Genomic DNA, 24,476 nt, shown 5'->3' with positions numbered 1-24,476 from the left:
GATGACTGGTTTTGTATAGCTAATATATTTTCCAAAATTGTTTCCACTCATGTAGATCCTCAAAAGTATCTGTGCTTTGTGTTAGTTTGAATTTATGAATTCTTTACCATATCTGTTAAGGCTAGATGGAAATTATTAATTTATTGATTTTCTTACCATATTTTCTTGAGTATAGTGCGCACTTTTTTTCCAAAAAACACAGCTGTGTAGAAGCGGGTGCGCATTATACACGAATTAATGAGTTTTGATGTTTTTCCCCCATGGAAAGACATTACCGTGAGCATGTAACACCGGAAATCCATACTGAAGTACGCAAATTAAGCATGTAATTACACTGTCTGGCTATAAAAAGTGTTCTATATATGGTATATGATATTGTTCCATTTTTTATGTGTTTTTATATCAACAGTGTTTGGTCCTTTTGATAATTCTTCTAATGTAACTCCTCAATCAAATTTTTAGTCAAGGGTGTTCATGGTGATCTACTTCCTCGTAGTGAACACTGGTAACATGGGAGATTTGGGGGGGCTCAGTTGTCACTGGAACTCAATCTTAGTTTTTAAAACATTGAAGTTAAAATCATTTGGAAATATGTAATATTTCATTAATTAATAAACTATTTACTATTTGTTGTTGACCAGCAGGGATAACGGGGGTATGTGAGCTTTGCTCACTTCTTTCTTGTTGTAATTAAACTTCCGACATTGTAACAAGTGATAGTAACAGACTTATGCTTATTAAACTACAAGAAAGGACCTCGCATATTCCCCAGTAATCATTTTGCCTATGAACAAACATTCTTTACATTCTCTAAACAGCAGAGACAACGCTAAAAAAATTATTTATAAGCTTTTCTACCTCTACAGAATACTGATGTAACCAACAGGTACTATTCTTCAGAAGGAATGCTTCTGACTGACACACTCTCTAAGAAGTATGACCACATAGATTAGCCATATACAGTTCCTCACAGAATGAATCACTCAAGGAGGAGACAAGCCTTGACCCATCCCTCTCTATGCTCGCAGAGGTCATTATGAGAGGCTGGCTGGAGAAGAAGAAAGGCTTGTGCAATGAGACCTTGGGCCATATCTTGACAAACTGTCTCTTGAGAATGGGATCATCCTTAAGTGAGAAAGAGTCCTAATCCCCAGATTGATGCACAGTTTTAATAGCTCACCAGGTCCGAAGGACCAAAATAAGCTTATGCCATACCGTGGCATCAGTCGTCTGTTTATTCAAACAACCTCTTCTAAACCAATTAACAAAATTTGACTGGAAGCATCCCTAGGTGGGGGAGCACGGGTGGCCCAATGACAGTGAGGTTTCCCCAGGGAGGGGAAACTCAACAATAGAACCAAAAGTGATCAACTTGTCTTGTGTAGATCTGACAGAGAAGGAAATTTCTGTATTACTATTAGGTATGAAGTTCACCCCTACTCCAATGAAACAGGATTTACATGAACTAGAAACAGCTATGTCTGATTGTTGTAGAGAATTGGGATCACTGAATCATTTTGATATTGATGCCAACAACGAAGATACTTCATTAGTTAGAAACAAAAGCACCTTCACTCCAAAACCTGGTAGTAACAAAGTGTTAGACAAAGTTATTAACTGCCTCAAAGATATGCCCTTTACTGTAAACCCTCAAAGAGGTAAATCAAACATTACAAAAATTATTACCAAGAACTCTCATAAGATATTTTAAAAGATGAATCTAGTTACAGAAACCTTTCAGACAGTTCGGAGAAATCTGTATTACTTAATCTTTAAAGATTAGTATTTTCACACTCTCAATACCTGACTAAAAACGAAGAGGATTATTTATTTAATATTGAATCGAAAGAAAGGAATTTTTATGGCCACTCTAAAGTGCACAGATCCAAGAAAAATGTCAAACATTGAATTCTGCTTACGTGAGTTACGTCAAAATACTTTCTGTAAATGATTAACATATACGATATGACCCAAATGTCTCGAACACAGAATCAGTGACCTTATGAATAAAGGGCTAAAACCAATAACTAAACATGTCAAGAGCTACATAAGAGATACCACTGATTTTCTGAACTAAATTTCTGCCTCACTCGAAAATGGTACAAAGTTAGTCAGTTTTGATGTAGTTAGTTTATATTCAAACATTCCACATGATCTCAGTATAGAAGCTTTTGAATACTGGATAAATAAACACTGTTCGGAATTCCAAGAAGACATTATCTCGGAATTCATTATCGATAGTAGTAAGTTTATTCTAAATAATAATATTTTAATTTTGATGGTTCTCATTACAAACAAGTTTAAGGCACAGCGATGGGGACAAAATGGCCCCTACTTATGCAACTCCATTACTTGGTTATTTGGAGGCAAAACTGTACTAAAAAATTGATAAAAAAAATTCAGCATTGAATTTGGAAAGGGATTTCAAGATAAGTGGAAAAGATTTTTAGATGATTGTTTTGTTCTGTGGAATCAGAATGAAGACGATCTAGTGTTTGATAGATATTTTACAGACACTCCATCCAAGTTTTTACCTTTACTTTAGAGATGAGCGATAAAAATCTATTGTTTCTAGATGTAATGGTTATGATTTCAAACAGTAACATTGAAACAGATGTATATTACAAACCAACTGATTCCAAACAATACCTTAATTACAATTCCTGTCACCCCCGTCACACTAAAAACAATGTCCCTTACTCAATAGCACGTAGAATCTGCAAGACAGTATATAATTCAGATCGTGCACAATATAGACTCGATGAACTGAGGGAGTCACTATTAACTACCCTAGAAAAATGGTAGGAGATGCAATAAACAAGGCTAAATCACAAAACCGCTGTGATCTTTGAAAACCTTTAGATAAACAAGAGTGTTCTCCAATTTGTTACAACCTTTAATCCCCCAAAACCAGAAATATTTGGAAATGTTCGGTTCGGTAGATAAAATGTCACTAAATAAACTTATTTAAAGTCAGAGCCAAAATGGAAACAGATTCTTACTAGGGCTTCATTCTTAAAAGGAAAACAAGGATGTAAAACAGCACAAAAGTGAAACAGACCTAACTGTGGTACTGTGGTACTGTGTTTAACAATGTTGTTCTTTTACATTCAATGACGGAAAAACTTTCTATGTCCGTGCAAATATGAATTGTGCTTCGAAAAACTTGATTTGTGTCATACAATGTGCTGGATGCAAAGCCGAATACATTGGACAGACAGGGGGACACCCTAAGAGCGAGAGTGAGAGTCCACCGACAACAAATAAGGGCCCCTCTTGCTGGTATATCCCACTCAGTCAACACATTGATCATTGTGCCGGTAATAAAACACCAAATTTTGTGATATTCTCATTTTACATATGTGAAAATGATGACCTGAGAAAGATAAAAGAAAGTTATTTAATATAATACTTTCAAACCAAAATTAAATGGCCTGCAATAATTGAATTATTTTATACAATTACTTTACATTTTACAGCCACTACAGTACTGATTTCTGTATGTGTTGCACGCCTGCCCCATACAATGTTATGCGTCTTAAAGGGGCACTGATCTAACGCAATTCCCGGGACTGGTTGTTACCTTTGTTATTGTTTTTTTCCCCTGAGTACCCGGATGAAACACAACGCAACTGAGCGTGACCAGAGACTGGGCTACCGTCTGCAAGGACAGCTAAATACACTTGGAGGCCGGAGGCAATATTTGTTTTACGATTTTTTTGCATAAACACTGATTGGTTAACTGTGATCTATAAAGATTTCGACAAAGGGCGCATGTAAATTAATTTCTTCAGCCTAAACAAACAGATAAAAAGAAAGGCGGAGCTCATCGGATTTGGAAATACCCCAGATGGTTATAGTTTAATACTAAAAAAAGTATCCATGCAGTGAAAGCATTTTCGGATTTCGGATTGCGTCGATAATACGACTACTACTCCCTTGTTGTCATCCACGTTTTCTGGTATAACCCTACACCTGTGTATTTGTCGTCATTCACTTGATGCTCAGTTAATGAATTTATTACAGGTACAATTAGTGGTAGCACCACTTAGATTACCTGACAAAGGTTCCCATTTGGCATTTATTGTGTCTGGGGTAATTATTCAATCTAAATCCAGGTTTGAAGTGAGGTGAAACGGATCGTTCCAAGTCATCAAAGGATTAACAGAAAATACGTTGATTGATTAATTACTGTTATCTTGCACAGTGGATATGTCAAAAGTGAGTGTTTACATGTCTAGGTTTACTGAAACAAAGGGAATACACTCATATCATGGCGTGAAGTGCCGATGTAAAAACAACATACTTTGTTCAAAGGGTTAACTGATTATACGTTGATTGATTGATCATTGTTATCTATCACTCAATGGATTTTTTAGGAACCGTGGACGTTATGAAAATAGTTGTCACCTGGGCTTTCTCAGCCGACCTTTGAGACTTGACACCTATGTGAACGCCTGACACAATCCAAGTGATCAGTTGAGAAACGAACACGGGTTATAATATCACGAAACGATATATATCTTTTAAAATATTTGATTGTTACAGAGACACGTGACATCGAATAAGTGTCTTTGTACAGCTGCAGACGAGTGGGATATTGTTCCTTTGTGTGGATATTCACGGATACATTCCTTGAACAAGGAAGCTCCTAAAATATATACACATAAATTTGGTAGGTTGCAATTATGGTATTTGCATTTTGTTTTCCTTCATTTGAACCGATTCGTTCTTGTTTCTCAACATCTTGGTTGGGAAATTTTTCAATGCACGATAGACGTTGTTTTCACAGGTCTTTTCCTTTATAAGCGTGTATATATTACCGTCAATTTGTAAAATGTGATTCTCTCAGGCAATTTATAAAATGTGTAAATATTTCAGTCATTTTGACTAAAAAATCTGTCCAGATTGATTAAGATGATCAAAAGGGCCTACAAACATCACAACAGATTATTATGTAGGATTAGAAGCCAAAGAACATAGAAATGTACTTTTCAACGTAACATTTTCAGTCTCTTGGTGGTGACATTAAACATCAAAATGTTTGGAATTCGTTAACATAATAATACAAATGGAAATGTTTTTTAGTCACTTTTAATAAATTTGAAAATGTTACACATTTTGACAGTAAAAAAATATACACACTATAAAAAAGCAATGCTCAGGTGAAATATTTACTTTGTGTTGCAAATCAAAATAGTGTAAACGAAAATCGCAAAATTACCAAGCAAGTGACTTATCAAAACTTTGTCACCATTACCGATGCTACCCACAAATATACCTACATTTCCTTATTATCTCGAAAACTGTATTTCATTTTGTTGATCAATGTGACCATAGCCCTTATTACTACCCATAAAAGTGACTGATGCGCTTACGAATTGCGCAGCAGAGGTCGCGAACTAGTCTAGATTTCTGCTATACATCCGGGTACTCACTGGGAAAAAACAATAACAAAGGCAACAACCAGTCCTGGGGAATTGCGTTAGATCAGTGCCCCTTTAATGTGACGTCACAAATTTAGATTGCACTATGACGTCATACTTTGTTAGAGTGCACTATGACATCATACTATGTTAGAGTGCACTATGATGTCATACTATCTGTCTGTCTGTCTGTCTGTCTGTCTGTCTATATATCGCAAATTTTTCCTTTCAGGATGCTTTCTATGTCAGACACAGCATATGGTTCCTGTATCTACTTACTTTGCTGGCAGCTAATATGACGCTTGTAATGGGGATACAGCTTATTGGACAACATTTTAATTTGCTAATTGTGAGTATTATCATTACACATTGCACATGATAGTTAACTCAGTTGACTGTAGACCTTGTTGTTTTCTTTGATATTTATGTGATCTCACGAGATAAGAAGTAGTGACACAAGGAAACACTTTTAGGCCTAATATATACACATTGATCCATAAAATGTCCACATATAACTATTATCCACCTTGTGTTTTCAATGCTTATGGTAGTATTAGTGTAAACATGTTTGCAGGTGTTTGTTTGTAGGATTATCATGTATAGAGATATAACAAAAGGATTACCGTATTCGCATAATAAGCGCCCAGGGCGCTCTCAAGATTAGAAATAAGGGGCTCTTATTAGAATATAATTTTGGTTGAAAGATAAATTCTGTGGTTTATGCTGACAGCCTGAAATGTTTATGTACGACCGATATATGTTTCCAGAATTCAATTGGCAATAATAAAGGGTGCATGTAACACACAAGTGCGTATTATACGTGAATATGGGAATGAAGCGGTGCTAATTGGGATTGTTCACAAGCCAATATCAGCAAATCTCGTCATGGGTGCTTATTAGAGCGGGGCGCTTATTGCGTCGAATACGGTAGTGGTAGACCTGAGAGAATTGTAACTGCATGGGAGTTACCTTCCTTAGGGGATGTGGAGAAACTGACAAGTGGCTTCATTTCAAGCAAAAATATGATTTATGAAAGTGCAGTCTTTAACAGGCATACACAAAAGGAAGGTGAGACTGTTGATTCTTACATAATAGAACTACACACTCTGGCAAAACATTGTGATTATAGGGATTTTCATAATTACCTCATCAGTGATAAAATAGTGGAAGGAAAGTCTGATATGAACCTGAGTGCATGCATGCAGGTTGACAATAACCTGACACTGTGGAAACTTACACAGTGCTAGACAGAGGGATACAGTTGAGAGACTGCAAGCAGAACTACCCTCCAGCACCAGAACTACTGCTAATAAGGATACTTTCAATTGAGTTCAAGCCAGAAGCAAATGCTGTCTTGCATAAGAGGTTCTCAGAAAAGTCAAATGAAGACAGCTTCAGAGACAGTTGTCAAGGAAGCCTTGGCTTACTGCCCAGCATGTGAGCCTCGAGTGACAGACTTTATTCACACCAAAATTGGCCAAATTGTGGGACTACTGGACTGTTTCAATTTGTGACTGTGCTCAGGGCTCAGTGTGTAGAATAGTTTTTATTCCCTGCCACAAAGTGGGGTGAGGGTTATGGGAATGGAATCTGTCTGTCCATCCATCCGTTTCTCAAAAACTATTGAAAAGACTGATTTTACTTGTTAAGATCTTAATTGGTTGTCATAAATTCATTTTTTACAGATTTATGTCCCCTGCTCTGTGCTTTTCAACTTTGTGGATAGTATCTGAAATGGGGACAAGTTTTATCAGAATTTACTAAAGTTACATGAATGAAAGTTTGCAAGCTCATCAAAGAGATACCTAACAAGACTGAGTTGAAAATCAGTTCTTATATCTGATATATCCACCCTATCTCTTCAACACTCCGGGGGCAGTCGGGTAGCTTAGTGGTTAACACGTTCGCTTGTCATGCCGAAGACCCGGGTTCGATTCCTGACATGGGTACAATGTCTGAAGCCCATTTCTGGTGTCCCCTGCCGTGATATTGCTAAACCATACTCACTCAACAATCCAAGTTTGAAAGTATTGAATGTGAGTGAGTGAGTTGGGTTTAACGCCGCTTTTAACATTGTTTCAGTTATATCATGGTGTGTCAGCCTAATGTGGGAGGAAAGCCCGAAGTGATTCAGGTCTCAGACGTTTACCACTTCAGTGAAACCCAAGAGCATGGGTATGGTGTTGACAAACCTAGAAACTTAATTGGGGCGAACTGGGATTCGAAACCACAATCATAAGTTTCTGGCGAGCCCAAGGGACACCGCTCTGCACAGCAAATTGCGGTGCATTAGATGACTGGACCACCCGTGTCCCCTGAAAGTATTGAAATATGGAGTGGCATTTTCTATGTAGGTTCAAAATTTGCTTGTAATGGGCTAAAATCTTCACAGGTTTGACTTGTGTTTCGGCACTATTCTTGCTGCGCTGTGTGAAGCGACACCTATCTGAGAATTGAAGAATGAGATGCCGTATATCATAACTAAGGATATTCAATAAAGAGCTAGAGCCAGACTGACATGTTTTTGTTGTTGATTAATGCACACATGACTTTAAAGGGTGAAGCTATCTGTCAACATCATATCATGCACAATAACTACATCGTATCCCTTTAGAGAATTCTGGTAAATGAACAGTTGATAACAGCGAGTGAGTTTGGTTTTACGCCGCTTTTAGAAATATTCCAGCAATATCACGGCGGGAGTTGATAACAAACTTGGCAAACCATTAGTCTGGAAACACGTATGATTCAGAAAAATGCACCGAGTGCCTTAACAAAAGGGTCATGGAGCTGCACACACTGCACGTGCAGCAGCACTATGAACAGGATTAAAGTGCAGGTTTTTGATTGCCTGGCATCTGCATCATTCCAACAGTGACAGTTCAACAACATTCCAAGATTAACATCTGTGCCAAGAAACAACGTCATAGTACGCTTGCAGGCAGGGGAATCCTGATCAGCTGAAGCCAGGGTTTTCAATGTAGTGCCCAGCACCATCACAAGGCTATGGGATCGGTTTCAACAGCATGGGTCAACACGTGATCGGCCAAGGTTGGGACAACCAAGAGTAACCATCCCCACCCAGATAGGTACATCCAACTGTGACACCTACTTGAAAGGACAACCACAGCCACCTCAACTGCACCCCAAATACCTGGACTGTGCAGAATCTCCGACCAAACCGTACAAAACCGTTTAAGGGCAGCAGGTGTATGAGCAAGCTGTCCTGTTCGACGCGTCATATTGAATGGACAACATCATCAACAATGACTGCATTGGTGTCGTCAACACAGGATATGGCCTCAACTGTGATGGAGAGATGTCTGGTTCAGCGACGAATCAAGATTTCTCCTCCGTCAAGGGGATGGAAGACGTCAGGGAGAACATTACGCTGGAAACTGTGTACAGGAAGTGCGCAGGTTTGGTGGCTGTAGCGTTATGATGTGGGCAGATATATCTCCCATCATGGCAGGACAGGTTTGGTCCATATCCAGGGCAATCTTATGGCTCAACAATATATCAACTAAAATTCTCCCACCACACATGCTCCCAATTGCAGCCAACGGCAATGATGTATTTCAGCAGGACAACGCTTGACCACATTCAGCACGGACCACAAGAGCCTGTCTACACAACAACAACGTTGACGTTCTCCCCTGGCACTCCAGATCCCCGGAGTTGAACCCGATAGAGTATCTGTGGGATGAATTGGATACACAGCTACGCTGATGTCAACCACAACCCCAGACGTTGCAGCAGTTGGCGTTTGCGTTTGCGTTGCAGGCCGAGTGCACTACCATTCCCCAGGATGTGATTTGTAGATGTCAGGCCGCTATCGATTCCAACAGGGGACATACGCGTTATTGATGGCAGCTGACCTTCACCCATGTACCGATAACTGAGATGACTACAATCAGCAAGTGTTCTCTCCACAACATTGTGGCTCAATACCTTGTACGGTTCCTCATATAAATGTATTTAGCTACCTCACACAAATCTGGCTTGGTGTTTCTTTTTTGAAGAGTATACAATGATCGAATGAATTGTATCTGAAACTATTCATATTTAAACTTATCCTACCTCACACTTTGCATTTCTTCCTTCTTCTTCACTCCAAGGTTCGTCGTTCTTGCTCCCAGGATCAGCTTTCCCACTTCAGGATCGGCACTCTCAATCAGGTTACCGCTCTCACTCTCCGACTGATACCGAATGCCCACGCTACAATCATCATGCTTCACGCTCCCAGTTGACTTCATATGACCATCCTTCAGAAAGGACAGGGATCGGTATTCCATTGTGGATTATTACCATAGCGGTTATCTCCAAGGGAACTTTCCAGCTGTTGATACCTACGTGAATCATCAACAGGGACGGGATGATTCCCCGGTTTATCGTGACTCTTACAACCAGAACCTGGATACCCTTACTGCTATATTACCGGCTCTATGGAACAAAGTTTGTGTGACGACAAACCTCAACCTCCTCCTAAATCTAAGGGATCGTCATTCGTCAACACATAGAAAACGCGAACATTGTTTGACTCACTCATGAAAGCCATTTCTACTGTCTTACTTCAACGTTCAGACCCTCCGTTGACTCCCAGCCTATCGATGTGGTTCCGGTTCAGGTTGCCTCCTGGATCGGGTGGTTCGGCGTCTGCTTCGGGTGACCCTTGTCTGCAGGTTCAACCAACTGACAACCCACACCCACCAGGTGTACTTGACCATCACTTGTTGCCTACCTTCTCGGTCGACAGTTTCGAGCCCGCGAACCTAAATCGGTCCTTCATTGGATCACTGACAAATTACAGTTACAGCGTATGACTTTGGCTGCGGATCGATTCACTGGGTTCGCAGTTCCCTCGTCTACCTCCTCCAATATCACGCTTCCTACCAGATTAGTCTTACTGAACATTAACTCTAACCTGGAAACAGCTTTTGTGTCTTTTCATCGTGTGCATGATCAACTAGATACAGGCACTCATTGCATGTCTGCAACATTGACCTCCCCGGATTTTGATAGGGAAATATCTACTGTCTCAGAAGCGCTCTACATCATCTTATGTGGTTGAAGATCGGGACCTAACACACATGGATAGCACAGTTTGCCATACACTCCCTCTAGTGTCTACGATTTTGTCAGCTTACTCCACTCATTTCCAAGAGAACGCCTTTATTCGAGGAATGATACTCCTAATACAGGATAAACTCACGCATGTGCAGATCCTGATCCACCTCTCTAACTCTTCTGGCTCCATGACAGCTCTTCGTTGCCGTGGTGTACTTCAACTCTCACTGGGACGATCAGTTCTAGGCTAAACTTTATAAACAACCTTGGTCTTCCCTCTCCTTATTTGCAGATGTGACCCTTGCTCAGGATGTTCAAAGAGACTCTAGTCTCCAGGTCCCTGTGAACCTTTTGCGTCCCCAGAAGAGACAATTCAACAAGATCAGGAAAAGAAAGATCGGAACTGTCCCCAAATTCATTCCTGCCGAGCAAGATCTTAGTGAACTTCTCTCATCTCCTAATCCCATTCACGTACGTGGGAGAGGTCACTGGGAACTGGGAGACTGGGAGACTGGGAACTTCCGCATCCAGCCGTTCCCGTTACAGCCCAACCGTAGGCAGAAGACTGGGGCTATTTGGGAGCAATTGGACCATTCTTGCAGACCCTTTCGCACTCTCATTCATCCTGGTGATTTTATGGTCAGTCTCAACCTCCAAGACACTTATTTGCACGATCCTATCCATTGGGAGCACCATCACTTCCTCTGGTTTATTTTGCAAGGTCGCCACTACCAATGGAAGGTGCTTCTTTGGCCCCGTGGCTTTTTACCTGCCTTACTCGGCCTGTCAATTGTGTTCAATTCTTATCTCGACGACTGTATTCAAGTTCATGCGGATACCGATTTCCTCCATCAACAACTTGACTTCATGCTTTGTCTTCTCAGACAACTCAGCTGGCTAATCAACGTACAAAGGCGGAATTCATTCCCACCCAAAATCTCCAATTCATGGGAGCCCTGTTTGACACTCAGCAAAGTATGATGTGTGTCCTGCACGACCAGTGGGTGAAGATTCAACAACTTTTGCCATTGGCACTCAAACATCCAATCCGATCCGACAAACGCAGCGGTCGTGTGGTATATCAACAGAAAGGGGTCCACGAAGTCAATGTCCCTACTCTCACTCGCTCTGGAGTTCTTTCGTCTCATCGACTCCCTCCACATTCATATCTGCGCTCAGCATATTCCAGGGATATCCAACGTCACAGCAAACTCACTGTACCGACTTGGGACCTGAGTTCCGAGTGGTCTCTTCATCTAACGGGGCGGTCGGGTAGCCTAGTGGTTAAAGCGTTAGCTCGTCACGCCGAAGCCCTGGGTTCGATTCCCGACATGGGTACAATGTGTGAAGCCCATTTCTGGTGTCCCCCGCCGTGATATTGCTGGAATATTGCTAAAAGCGGCGTAAAACCTCCCTCACTCACTCACTCTTCATCTAACATTGTTCCAACGGATACGCATGCTTTTTCAGGCCTCGAAAGTAGACCTCCTGCCACTTGCTTCAACGCTCAGCTATCCTCTGGCTTGGGAGCATGATGCATTGGCGATTTCGTGGAAAGGTCTCAATGTCTACGCCTTTCCTCCCGACAGGTGCCTTTGTGACGCCACATTGACTGCCCTTGAGACTTATTGTCGTGCTCATGATATTTCCACTCCTACTTGGGCCTCGCCTCAACAGATCACCAAATATTTACATCACCTGTGTTCGACCCAGAAACTTAAGGCATCCAACCTCGCGGCTGTCAACTCCGTCATTGCCACCACTTCCAGTGCAAAGGTTTCCATGGTTACGGAGCTACCATTGCTCATCTGTTCCTACAAATTAGCCGACCAAGCCGCCCGTTTTAGGTCTCCTTTCTGAGACCTGCAAGTTACCCTGTGATTATGAACCGCTGGTGGAGAAGGACTTCGAGACAGTCACTCTGAAAACTGTCTTTCTGTTTGCTTTGGCCACTGCTGCATGTGTTAGCGAAGTTAATGCTATTGATGTCACTAGGGTCCAGTTTGACAGATCCTGAAGTGGCAGAGCATTCCTTGGTCTTCGTTGGGATTTCATGGCAAAGAACCTACTTCCCAGACAACCAGACCACCTGTTTACGATCCCCCCACTCTCGTCTATTTCGGGATCAAATGACCATGAAGAGTTCTCCCTGTGGTTGGTTCGGGTGCTTCGATTATATCTCAATGCATCTCGCCTCCACAGACGGTCCTGGGAGAGGCTTTTCATCCTGTTGTCAACCGAATCTACATCGGAAATTTCTCTTACGACGCCATTCTTCTGGCTCAGCTCCATCATCTTTCGAGTGTACACATTCATCCAAGACTCGTGCGGCTGCTTCTACCATGGATCTACACAGTAACTTCACCCTTTCAACCATCATGGAAGGGTGCTTTTAGAAGTCGGATACTGTGTTTGTGTCCCACTAACTTCGTGACATTTCAGTCACAGATGTACAAGGGCTCCACAAGTTTGGTCCGTTGGTATTGGCTCAACAGCTGTCTCTCTCCAGTTCATAATAAACAGTTATACTACTTCATGCAGAACATAGTCATTGTCTTGGGCTGAAGATTGCATCTCACACACACCGCTAACTGCACATAGCTCGCTGGGCATGACAGACCACGAGACCTGGCGTATGTATGTACCTAGTGAAACAGTCTGACTGCCATCTGCCGAGGGTCTTGATCAGGTGGTCTTCAATGCGGGCTTGGGCCGCTGTAGTTGCAGCTCCAATGTGGAAGGAATGACCTGAATAGTTATCGGGACACAGGCTTGCTCCGCGAAGGGTGATGTTGAGCCAAGACAGGTAAACAGTTTGTGTAATTGGAATGAATGCACCCTCAACGAAAAGGGGGTCATGTATACTGGCCATACATTGACGTCTGATAGTGACGAGACGTTTCAGACATATAAATGGACACAACCACTTGGAGGTAGCATATAGGGAAATAGTCACTCCTTGATGGAACGGTTCTGTCTTGGAAGCTTTAAGTGTGAGATAGCAGCACTGTTTAAAGTTGTCAAATATAATGTCCTTAATACACAGATTAATGTTTGAGTCAAACACACCATTGAAAGTAAATTCGCCACATCTGAGGAAACCAAAGAAGGCTGTAATACACAGTTTCCATTACCATGTCATTATAGGGTCCGAGGATGCCAGACCGTAAACACTCAACGATTGTACAGAGCACATCATACGTAATTGGTAGTCTAATTCTCCTGTTTGGATACCAGCTTCCAGAAACGTGAACCTTATTCCTGCGAGATAGGTTTTGATGGTACTTTGGGTGAGCTTTAGATTTCTGAAACAATATGCCAGGAAATATTGTAGGAGGCCTTCATTAACTGGTAGAAAGTTGGCAGTATTCACTTGTCCCACAAATAGACCAAATTTTATGAGGAAACTCACATAACACTGAAATCCTGTTGTGTAAGTGGTACGTGTGCGTTGCCCGACTGCTGCACACCACAAGCTACGAAGATGACTGGTTAAGGCCACATCACTTGAGGGCTTGGAGGGCACTTGGTTGCTTGTAGAGCCGCTGTTGGTGCCAAGGAATGGAATTTCTTCATCTGAAAGTGGGAAAGAGTGTCAGCAATGTCAATTGTTTTCCCAAGGTACATGTTTAGCTCTAATAATAAAGTTACCTTTTGCGGAGTACCAAGTAAGTGTGCGCATTAATGACATTATCTGCGGGCATCAGTGTATAGTTTAAGATCTGGGGCTGCCGTGATGCGATCCTCGTGGAAAAAAGAAAAGCCATTCCACTGCCGTAGAAACATTTCCCAAATGGTGAGGTCTGTGCGACACTGTTGAGACAATGTGATCCGATAGTGTAGTTTCTTGACCGACGTTGACAGTAGGATCAAGTAGGAAACAAACGAACGTCTGGGAACGATAATGTGGCACGCATATTTTAAGTGACCCAGGAGGGATAACAGTTCTTGTTTGGTACACGTTTTTCTCATAGAGAAAGACAATAGCATATCACTAATTCTGTGGAGTTTATCTGGGGGAAGGTGAATTGACATGGAAACCGAATCTAGCACAATACCCAGGTATTCAATGAGTGTCAAGGGACTTACTGTCTTGTGGGCTGCTAGCGGAATGTCCAGCCTCTTGAAAACATGCAGAAGTGTGTCCATGGTGGTTTGAGCAGGGTAAGTTGGTGAATCCACGGTCAAGCAGTCATCAAGTAAGTGTAGCATGAAAGACACATTGTAGTTTGTGGTGAAAATCCAAACAAGTGCTTGAGATAGTGTATTTCGATGTAGAAATAGTAGGATTCGTTCCATTTGAAGCCAAAAATATCGCCAGAAGTTAGGATGCACTGGGATCTGTTTAAACGCATCAGTAATATCAGCCTTGCACATGCTAGCACCTTGACATACATTCTTAATTCTTGTAATAGCCTGATCAATAGTGACGTATGTAAGAGAGCAGGACTCTTTGTCTATGAGCTTATTGATGCTTGGTGTCTCGTCCTTGTCGTGAGGGGCTGACAGGTCCAGTATTAAACGTTACCTTTTGCTGTATTTCCCGATAGCTAAGCCAAGAGGGTTCACTCGGTAAGGGCTGAAAGGAGGCTCCTTGTACGGCCCAACAACATATCCCCAAGTGAATTCTTGTTGAATAAATTCGGACACTGCCAAAGCATCGTTTCTAGCACTTAGCTTGTTAGGACATTCTAGGGAAGTAACAGGCATTGGAGTAATCAAAGGATCAAAACCTGTATACAATCAATGATCAAATATTGCACAAAGTTTCTGTCGGGATGTAGGGAAAGTTCATTCTCCAATGCAGGAACATTTATTGGTGTGTTGATAACACAATCTGAGGAGAGTCAATGTTTCTTGTCGTTCTTCTTTCCCCGTTTGGTCACTCATGCTTGCCGTGGCGTTTATCCTGACAAGTTAGGCAGGCATGGACATAATAGCAATTTGACCTCTGACACCCCTGGTCATTAAAGTTATTGCACTGTTTTTTACCTCGGATTCTGATTCTTTGTCGACCCCCGGCGTCAGTTGATGAAGACGAGAATTTCTGTTGGAAATCCTGCTGGCTGTATTGGTGATGTCGCTACACTTGGGCACATGTCTGTGGCATGCGTCACACTGTGTCACAAGCTCTGGCTCTAAGACCAGACGTACACAGACTCCATAAATCAGAATTTTTCTCACCTCAACAAACTGGTGTTCCAATTTCGGTGTATGCAGCAATTCTTGAAACAAGCATTTTATGGTAATCATAAAATGCAGTACCACCATAGTGTTTTGCTAAGTACATCACATTTCTTTGATGATTGTCTAAGTCGTCTGAACTCTCTTGATTACCTGCACAAAAGATCCGTTTATATATGCCAAACCCATCTAGGAATTCGGGCAGAGTGAGTGACTTGTTAAGCCTGTGATCATCCTTCAGTTGGAATGTCTGTCCGTTGAATTCGGCAGTTCGGTATTCCCCTGATGTTTGGTTAGGAAGTAGAAGATGTGCTAAGTTTATGTATTTACCTGCTTCAATGCGTTTCATTATGGCTGGTGCGATAGTGTCAGTATGTGGCAAAGAGTGAGATGACACTGGCTGTCGAACTGTTGCAGGCTGCATGGTGTTGTCTTGACGTGTGGCATCACATTGCTTATCCTTGACGACAGTGTAAACAAGGTCTTTTAATTCCTGTAACCCTCGACGGATGCCAAGCAGATCAACGGAAGGAGAAGATGGCGGAAGCTGCTCAGTGCGCATGAATGAATTGCCATCTGTGAGTGTTTTGTCGTGAAGATCAACAAGTCTTATAGCATTGGAATTTCCAGCTGATAATGTTACTAAGTCATCAGGACTGACGTTCCTTGGGCGTAAAGAAACCTGGGCTGGGGACTGAGCTGATGTTGAAGCGAGAGGTAAACTGTCCGATGACGTCACAGTACTCGATGGCTGCCTGGGTCTGGGTTGTGACCTCTCTCGTGTCGCATTCTGATTTTCTGTATAGAGCTGCATCATTGTCCTACTCCAAGATGCTGGAATACGAAATCCCATGTCCGATAAAGACGCCCGTAATTGTTTGGCTGTCAAATGCAGGTTGGAATTCGCCGTTCTGGAGACCAAGGCAACATTGACCCTTCCACTTTCGACGTCATTGTTAGGAGGAATCGATGTATGTGAATTAGAATGTGTACTCAGGCTTGTAGGCATGGAAGAATGTTTCTTCGACATCTCCGCTTTGAGAGCGATACTTAAGTGTCATGGATGGCTTGAAATTAGATCGATGGAGCCGGGATTCAAAGTGACATAATGAGAGTTAAAAACAATGGCGAAAGGACAAAGTTGAACAAGGCAGAGGTCATGTGATCAATTCTTTAAATAGCAACAGACTAATGAGCAAGAGCATGCGTAATACTGTGTAGATAGGTAAATGAGTTATAACTACCAAAAGTGGAAAAAGGGGTACTGGAAACAGGATTGTGATAATTATAAATTATAAGAAATAAGAGTGCATGGATGGATAAGATAACTTTTATTAGCTGCACAAACAAAAATATATAATTTACATTTATCCTTTGTTATCCTTGCGGGTTACAATTGTATATACAGAATAAATCATGTGGTATTACATGTTTTTTTATTGTTCGGGTTTCCCAGATTGAGTCCCTTTTGGAGGGTGGATTAGCTCATCTGTAGAGATTTTTTAGTCTTAATTTACGAAGTCACCATTCGGTTGCCAATAAAAAAACACCAAAAAAAACAACAACAAAAACAAAACAAAACAAATCGGTGTCCAGAACCTATATTCTGCTCACCTCTGCCTAAGGTATCTGTGATGTAGGGTTTTTGTTCGAAGGTCCGTTGCTATGGAATATTGTCGATCGTTCCTCTTCTCGTTTTTGGTTCGCTTCATACACTCGAATGTGTTTGATAACCATGCTGAAGCATTAAAAGAGTTACCAAACCTAACGCACTCTATGATCTGTGGGAGATAGTTGCTGTGTTTTGTTTGAAGAATCGATGGCCTTCCAGGTTCGATTTCAAGTCGTCTGCCGTTTCGCTTATGCGTTTACAGCTACGCGGTCGTTCTATATGTACAATGACATACGGGGAAAAACATTTGACATGTATACCCGATCTCATGCTGTTTCGTTTGAATAACGTATCTGGATCGTTAACACCGGTTGATCGTGTGTATTTTTTCCCGCTTATGAGTTCATGTCTTTAGACGCTAGACAGTTTTTCAAAATTCTGAAACAAATTCAAAATTACACTGTCTAGAACCAGCTTCCTCGTGCATACAGGCTAGGGTATCTGCGGCCCACCATCCAACCGTGGGATAAAATGTAAAGTGAGATAGGATAAGTTTTAAAATTTGGAAATTTTAGTATAAATTGTATATTTATATACTTATCCTATCTCACACGCGATAGGCCCACCTGACCATCCCCGCATCTCATTTACTCTAGCCTAATAAGCTCTGTGAAAGAGAATGAATTGGTAGAGGCGCACACGTGATCAGTTTCAAGCAGGCAATGCGTGCACGAGAGGCACGTAATTGACCTAGCGTTTGGACGTAACCATGGAGATGCAGGGGGGCTTAGGTGGCTATTTTTAGTTTTAGAAGCTGGAAACATGATTCAAGCACGTTCCCACATAGGATCAAGAAGGGAGAAATGCAAAGTGTGAGATAGGATAAGTATATAAGTATACAATTTATACTAAAATTCCAATAAAAATAAAATCCATGCCAGGTACCCCGTTGGTTCAACCTTAAACGATTATCCGGATAATTTTATACCAATAGAGCTTTCTTCGCATCTTTTCTTGTGTAATTCTGAGACGAGATGAAGAGAAATAATAAGTTAGTAATGAACAAATATGTGTCCAATATTGAATATAATTTTGGTTGTTTTGAAATATTCTTTTGAGTACTTCATTACGTACATTGATGCCAAACAGATGTGTGTCTTGTCCAATGAATATATACGATAAACTATCTAATTGTTTACATATTCAAGACATTATTTACTTAGTGAAAGCAGTCATTTTATGTTGTTATGTTGTGTCGAAAAAGCGTCAAATTCCGTTTTACACATCAAGATTTTCCATACCATGAATGAAAATTAGGGGAGATGTATATGAATCAACATACCATTTTTCCGACGTTATCAAAGCCATAAAACCAGCCATGACGTCAAATAGAAGGATATTATTTTTTTTGTATTTCATTACATTTGATGATAAGGCTAATGCTCCATTAATAATGGTGCAACACTAGTCAAATTACACTTACACATTCAGGAGAATGTTGGAATCTAAGGACTAGGTTATAGGTTAGATAGGGCCATCCATTTCTCTATTACCTCTTTTTTATAAAGTTCGATTTCATCATTTCTTAAGGGGTTTTTTATAACTAAATGTATACAGTTTTTTATCGATATTTGTGTTGGAATAGTTTGGTTCCTCGTGAACAAAACACCACGAAAATATAATTTCCTTACCCACAGCTAATTCTCACCAAGTGACCTGAGTTACAATAAACTAGTGCTAAGCATAGGGGAGTTATGCCCCCCTTTCTTTGTACGTGTGTAACCTCTCTGTTGCCTTTTGACGTCATAGAGAAAAATCAGTTTTCGTCATTTACGGCATGCTATTTTGGGCATTGAATGTATGTCGTTATACATATATACATAACTCCATTTGATATGTAGTTATGTCATTCAGATATTAGGCAGCTTTTTGTTCACTCACAGTTTCCGTAAAGCTTCTAAATAAAAAAAATCGTCGCACAGTACTTTTATTGGTGTATGATAAAAAGCGGAGAAATTTACTGTTTTTCAACACAGAATAAATTCTCAGACAACACTTAGATGTGTATTTTTTAAAACCGGTTTAATATTTGCAGTTAACTTTACACCATCAAATAGGAAATTTAATATTCTCCACCTCTACGTAATTTAATAGCCAGAGGTAGATCCATTGCCGCGTGAGCACAATTCTCACACAACCTTCACTTTTCCTATCTTACGAAAATTTGCTTCAGAAAAAACCTCGGCATCCAGAGGGTTAAACATAAATGTGTAACGTGAGTAATCGGAAACATTCTGAGAATCTGCATACTGTTATTTGTTTACCATGTTTTCCAATGTAACAAAGAGGATTAGTCAGATTTGCAGATAACTACCGTTGTCGTTGTGCATGGCATTACACAGGACGGAAACTTTTACGGTTTCTGTTGAATTTACCACATCATTGTAATGTTTATATTTGAAATTCCATAATTAGTGCTCCGATACTCTTCCCATGAATATCCTCAATTGCGTGATTGAGCCAAAGTATGCAACAATTAGACAAAGTACCTGCAAACATGCAACACAGTGTAAAATCTGAATTTTGCTTTGTTTACATTTCAAGAAGTACAGTTTTACGAGCACAGTGTTGGCTTCCAAACCTAATTTATTTCGCATGATTTTATCTAGATAATTTGCATTGGTGACAAAGACCATTTGTCATTTGTTTCTAAAATGTATGAGGAATTCAGGGATGCATGTATAGCAGCTGAGTTTGAAATATACCTGATCGGCGTCTCATAACCGGCATTTTGTAAACACAATCCGTATTGGTACATACACTTCGGCGTTCGTGTATGCATATTTTCCAAAACATTCTAAATGATTCTAGGCTTATAAGCAACATTTCAGAATTATTATCCCCCCGGCATATAATGCGGGGGGATATAGCTATGGACATGTCCGTCCATCTGTCTGTCTGAATCTTTTCCAGAGCAAAACTCGGAAAACGTTAAATATTTCTTCAACAAACTTTGCATTTATATCACTCAAGTGGTGAAGTTGTGACTTTTGCTATTAGGAATTTTAGACATTTTTATTTTTTACGTTTCCATGGCAACTAGTTGGACTTAGGTTCTATAAGGGTGGTGTTCATTTCTGGAGCCTAACACAAAAACTGTTAAATACTTTCTTACAAAACTTTACATGTCTACCACGCACATACTGAACTGGTGCCTTTTGCTATTAAGGAATTTTATAAATTTTTATTTTTTACGTTTCCATGGCAACAAGTTGGATTTAAGATTTAATATAGGTAGGGTTCACCTATGGAGTATAACAAATATACTGTTGAATATTACCTTGCCAAACATTGCATGTCTATATGTAAAGCACATACTGAACTGGTGCCATTTGATATTGAGGAGTTTTAGAAATGTTTATTTTAGAATTTCCATTGCAGCTATTTTGACATGGGCTAAGAGAAATGTTGGGTCAGTTACCTGGTTTGGGACCATAACATGTTAAAATGGGCGGGGGATATAGATGACTGTTTCTTGTAATTTGTCATTTGTTTGCTTAAAAAACCCCACAGAAACACACTTGTTTTAATTTCTATTTCTTATGGATGCGACCATGGTGGATCTTTTGTGGGTAAACAATGTATGCTTCTTCAAGAACATTCAACTCTTGACTCATTACATACAGAATTGCACATTCACTTGTGGTTACTTTACAGACAGCTGCCGGGGGGATATGTCATCTTTCTGATGACTCTTGTCATTAGTGATTTGATACCTGTGATCACTAATATGCTATTTTTCTACAATAATGCTGTGAATTGTGATTTGGCATTTTCAGTAATTTTGCTTTGCCGAAAACAACAAATGATAAACAGAAGGGGGAATTCAAAACTGTGAAATGTATTAGTTTGCGTGATGTATTTTGAATTTTATTCGACTTCAAAGTGAGGGTTGAAGAGGAGTGACATATGCGTCGCTGTGGCATCCAGGTGGTTTACACTCTAAAAAACGATAACATTGACATAACGACAGATAACGTAACTGATAATAATAACAAACAAACTCACAGACAAGGATGAGTTTGTTTGTTGTTGTTGTTGTTGTTGTCAACATCATCATCATTATCATTATTATTTTTAATTACACTGTCTGGGTGGTCTAATGTCAGCCCAAAGGCAGGGATGGTATAATCTCTATGGCCCAACAGCCCCATGGTGGTAGACTGATTTTTGGCTACAAAATCTGGGAGTGATCTTAGAGTAATTGAGGTCCAGTGTTGATCATGGGTGAGACTAGAATAGTCCAGAGCATGGAGTTTTGAAACTCTTGCTGCTATCTCCATGGCAAGGAGGAAGGATGCTTTCCTGGATTTTGGGAGTAGGGTGGCCAACAGGGGCTCATAAGGTTCTGTTAAAAGTGCCGATAACACAACAGATAGCTTCCACTCGGGGAAGATACGAGGTGTGCGAACATCTTCTGGTAGGAAGGATCTCATTAGTCTGTTTAGAATGGGATGGTTTCCAATTGAGAGTCTGTCATGCTGAATTACAGAGTGAAGTGCCAATCTGTAACCTTTTATCATCCTGACGTAGATGTAGTAGAAAGTCTGCTATCATAGGGATGGAGATTGTATTAGTTATAATCCCTAGTCGTCTTCTCCACTGGACGAACTTGTCTTATCTATTGTCATATTATAGGGAGGATGAAGGTCTCCACTGCTTCAGAGGTAGGTCCAGAGGACCAGGATGTCTGCATCTTTTGCATGATAATTTCCAGGCGTATAGATGTAGGCTGGGCAGGTTTACGTGTGCTGTCGTAACAGATCTCGACAGAGAGGTAACTGGAAAGTCTCTTCCATTTATAGACTTAATAATCAGGGAAACCACGCCCTGCTGAGGCAGATTGGTGCTATCAAGATTATCATGCAGTCTGTCTCCTCCACCTTGTGGATGACCATGTCTAGGAAGGACCGTGGTGGGAATGAGTATGCAAATAGACCTGTCCAATCCATAGATGGCGCATCGATCTGGTGAGCCATTGGATCAGGAACTGGACTGACATTAATCGGAAGTTGATGGTTTAGGCTGGTGGAAAAGAGATCTAGATGTGGTGTGTCCCATAACATGGTTATCCAAGCAAAGATCTCGGGATGTAAGGTCCATTCTGTTGCCACTATTCTCCCCTTCCGGGAAAGGCTGTCGGCATGGTTGTTCAGCTTCTTGGGAATATGTCTCGCTTCCATCTGGCAACTGATGGAGTCAGCCAAGCAAACAATCGTGTTGTCTCCATCATCAGAGAACTGGATCTGGTTCCTCCTTGTTTCTGAATGTATGCCCCTACTGTGATGTTGGCCATGGCTATAAGGATGGACGATTGGGAGAGATGTATCTTCCATGCCAGGATGGCGAAATAAGGGGCCTCCATTTCCCTGCAGTTGATATGTAAGATCCTCTCTTCGGTGTTCCAAGATCCCTGTACCATAAGATTGTCCATATGGGCTCCCATCCGGAATAAGACAGAAGACGCCCTCCCACTGGCCCTGGAGTCGGCATTATGTTCAAAGACGGTAGACATAGATTGTAGTCCATAGATATACCCAGGTTGAAAGGGTCTATAACAGTGGAATGGGTGGCAAGGAAGTCAGAATCTGCATTCACCTCTGCCCCCAGACCTGCCAAGGCGATAGGATCCTCGTTTCTTGTAGTGGGGCTGACAAAATTAATCCTGAGAAGACTGTTGTTTGTCATACCCCTGGCTCTGTTGGAACGAATCCTTCCCGGAGGTGACAAACTTCTTCTTAGGTGGCTGTTTATAAGTCTTTCTGATCCCAGGAATGCTTCAGGGAATAGGAAGATCCATGTGCCTTGACACCTCAGTTATATCTTGTCTGACTTTGTCTATGACATGTACCAATTTGCCATTGAACATCTTGGTAGCAGATACCGGTTGTGATATTATTATCAACCTTTTTGTTTGGTTGGAAACAGCTCTTGAGCGAATCTGTGCTTGCAGTTGTTGATGCTGTCCCCAGAGTAGCTGTGAAGATATCTAGACTTGGGTGGAGTGTAGGTCTTTCTGCGTTCTGACTATGGTGTCTTGCATGCTGTGGATGAGTCAGACCTGATCTGTCCTAATAGTCATTGGTCTCTCCGGATATGCTGTCATACAGGGTTTGAAATTAAGGGCAATAAGATGCAAAATGCATCTTAATTTATAATTTTGCGTCTTGAAAAAAAAAATAAAGACGATATTTTTTGTGTCTTGCTTTTTTCCTTTTTGAAAATCGGTGGGGAAATACCTAAATTCACAGTGATAACTTTCTATTTCGCAAAGATTTTTCTAGATTTGTTCACCTCTAGTTTAGAGTTACCTCCCTATTCGGGTTTCCTGGGAAAACTTTTTATTTCCTTTCTTTCCGTTCAACTTTGGTGAACGCAGACTTTTCTGATCTCTTTTTGACCAATGAGGGAGACCAATCAAATGCCCTAAAAACTATGTCATCGATAATTTATTCAATTGCCCCAAGATCATTTCTTTTTTTAGATGACATTCCATCCTCGAGTCCCCAGACACCCGTAGGCTGAAATTCGTGATACACAAGGATGATACCACAGCTGTTATTTGATTGACTGACTTAGGCCACGTGCTTAGTTTGACCAATCATGAACCTTGTAGCAGATTTTGAAAGCATCATTAGAAACCAATTTTATCCAAGCTTTCTTGTGATGTGTCATATGGGTGATGACAGATACTATTTATAATTCTTTTTAAAATAATTTTCCAATTGTGTAAACAATGATAATAAACAGAAATAGGTAAGTGGATTTTATGAAATCTTATGAGAAAATCGTCAATTTTTCGCTTCTTTGGTCCTTAATCTGGACACTATGAATGTGTTAGCTTACAATTTATTTATTTACCACAAACTTAATTAAGTAAATAATGTGATTAACATAACTTTCATATTTATAAACAATAGGATTAGACCTTGAAATGGTGTAGAATATGTGGTATCTGAATGTCATAACATGCATAATCAGCCATTACTTTTTTGCAGCATATATAGTATGACCAGAAATTATTGAGAATTTTAGGGATATGTTTAAGTGGATATCTAGTATAAAAAACACTGACCAGCTATCAAGTGCTTGGTTTCATTCAAGAGTGACAACTCAGTTAATCCTGT

The 24,476-nt window shown here is 40.6% G+C and overlaps 1 protein-coding gene across 2 annotated transcripts in view; it reads left to right on the top strand.

The window, feature by feature from the left end:
- LOC139480433 (palmitoyltransferase ZDHHC21-like) overlaps positions 1–24,476 on the top strand; it is a 405,161-nt gene that overhangs the window by 227,860 nt on the left and 152,825 nt on the right. For both annotated transcript variants that reach the window (XR_011654416.1, XM_071263508.1), the window contains one exon: positions 5,659–5,775. Coding sequence is in view for 1 of the 2 variants with exons in the window: in XM_071263508.1 (XP_071119609.1) it covers positions 5,659–5,775 (117 nt within the window). In the remaining variant the exon portion in view is untranslated. The remainder of the gene's footprint in view (positions 1–5,658; positions 5,776–24,476) is intronic.

The sequence above is a fragment of the Haliotis cracherodii genome, unplaced genomic scaffold, assembly GCF_022045235.1.
Source record: "Haliotis cracherodii isolate W230 unplaced genomic scaffold, xgHalCrac1.p SCAF_4, whole genome shotgun sequence".
NCBI classification, from domain to species: Eukaryota; Metazoa; Mollusca; class Gastropoda; order Lepetellida; family Haliotidae; genus Haliotis; species Haliotis cracherodii.
This window is presented reverse-complemented; position numbering and strand designations above follow the sequence as displayed.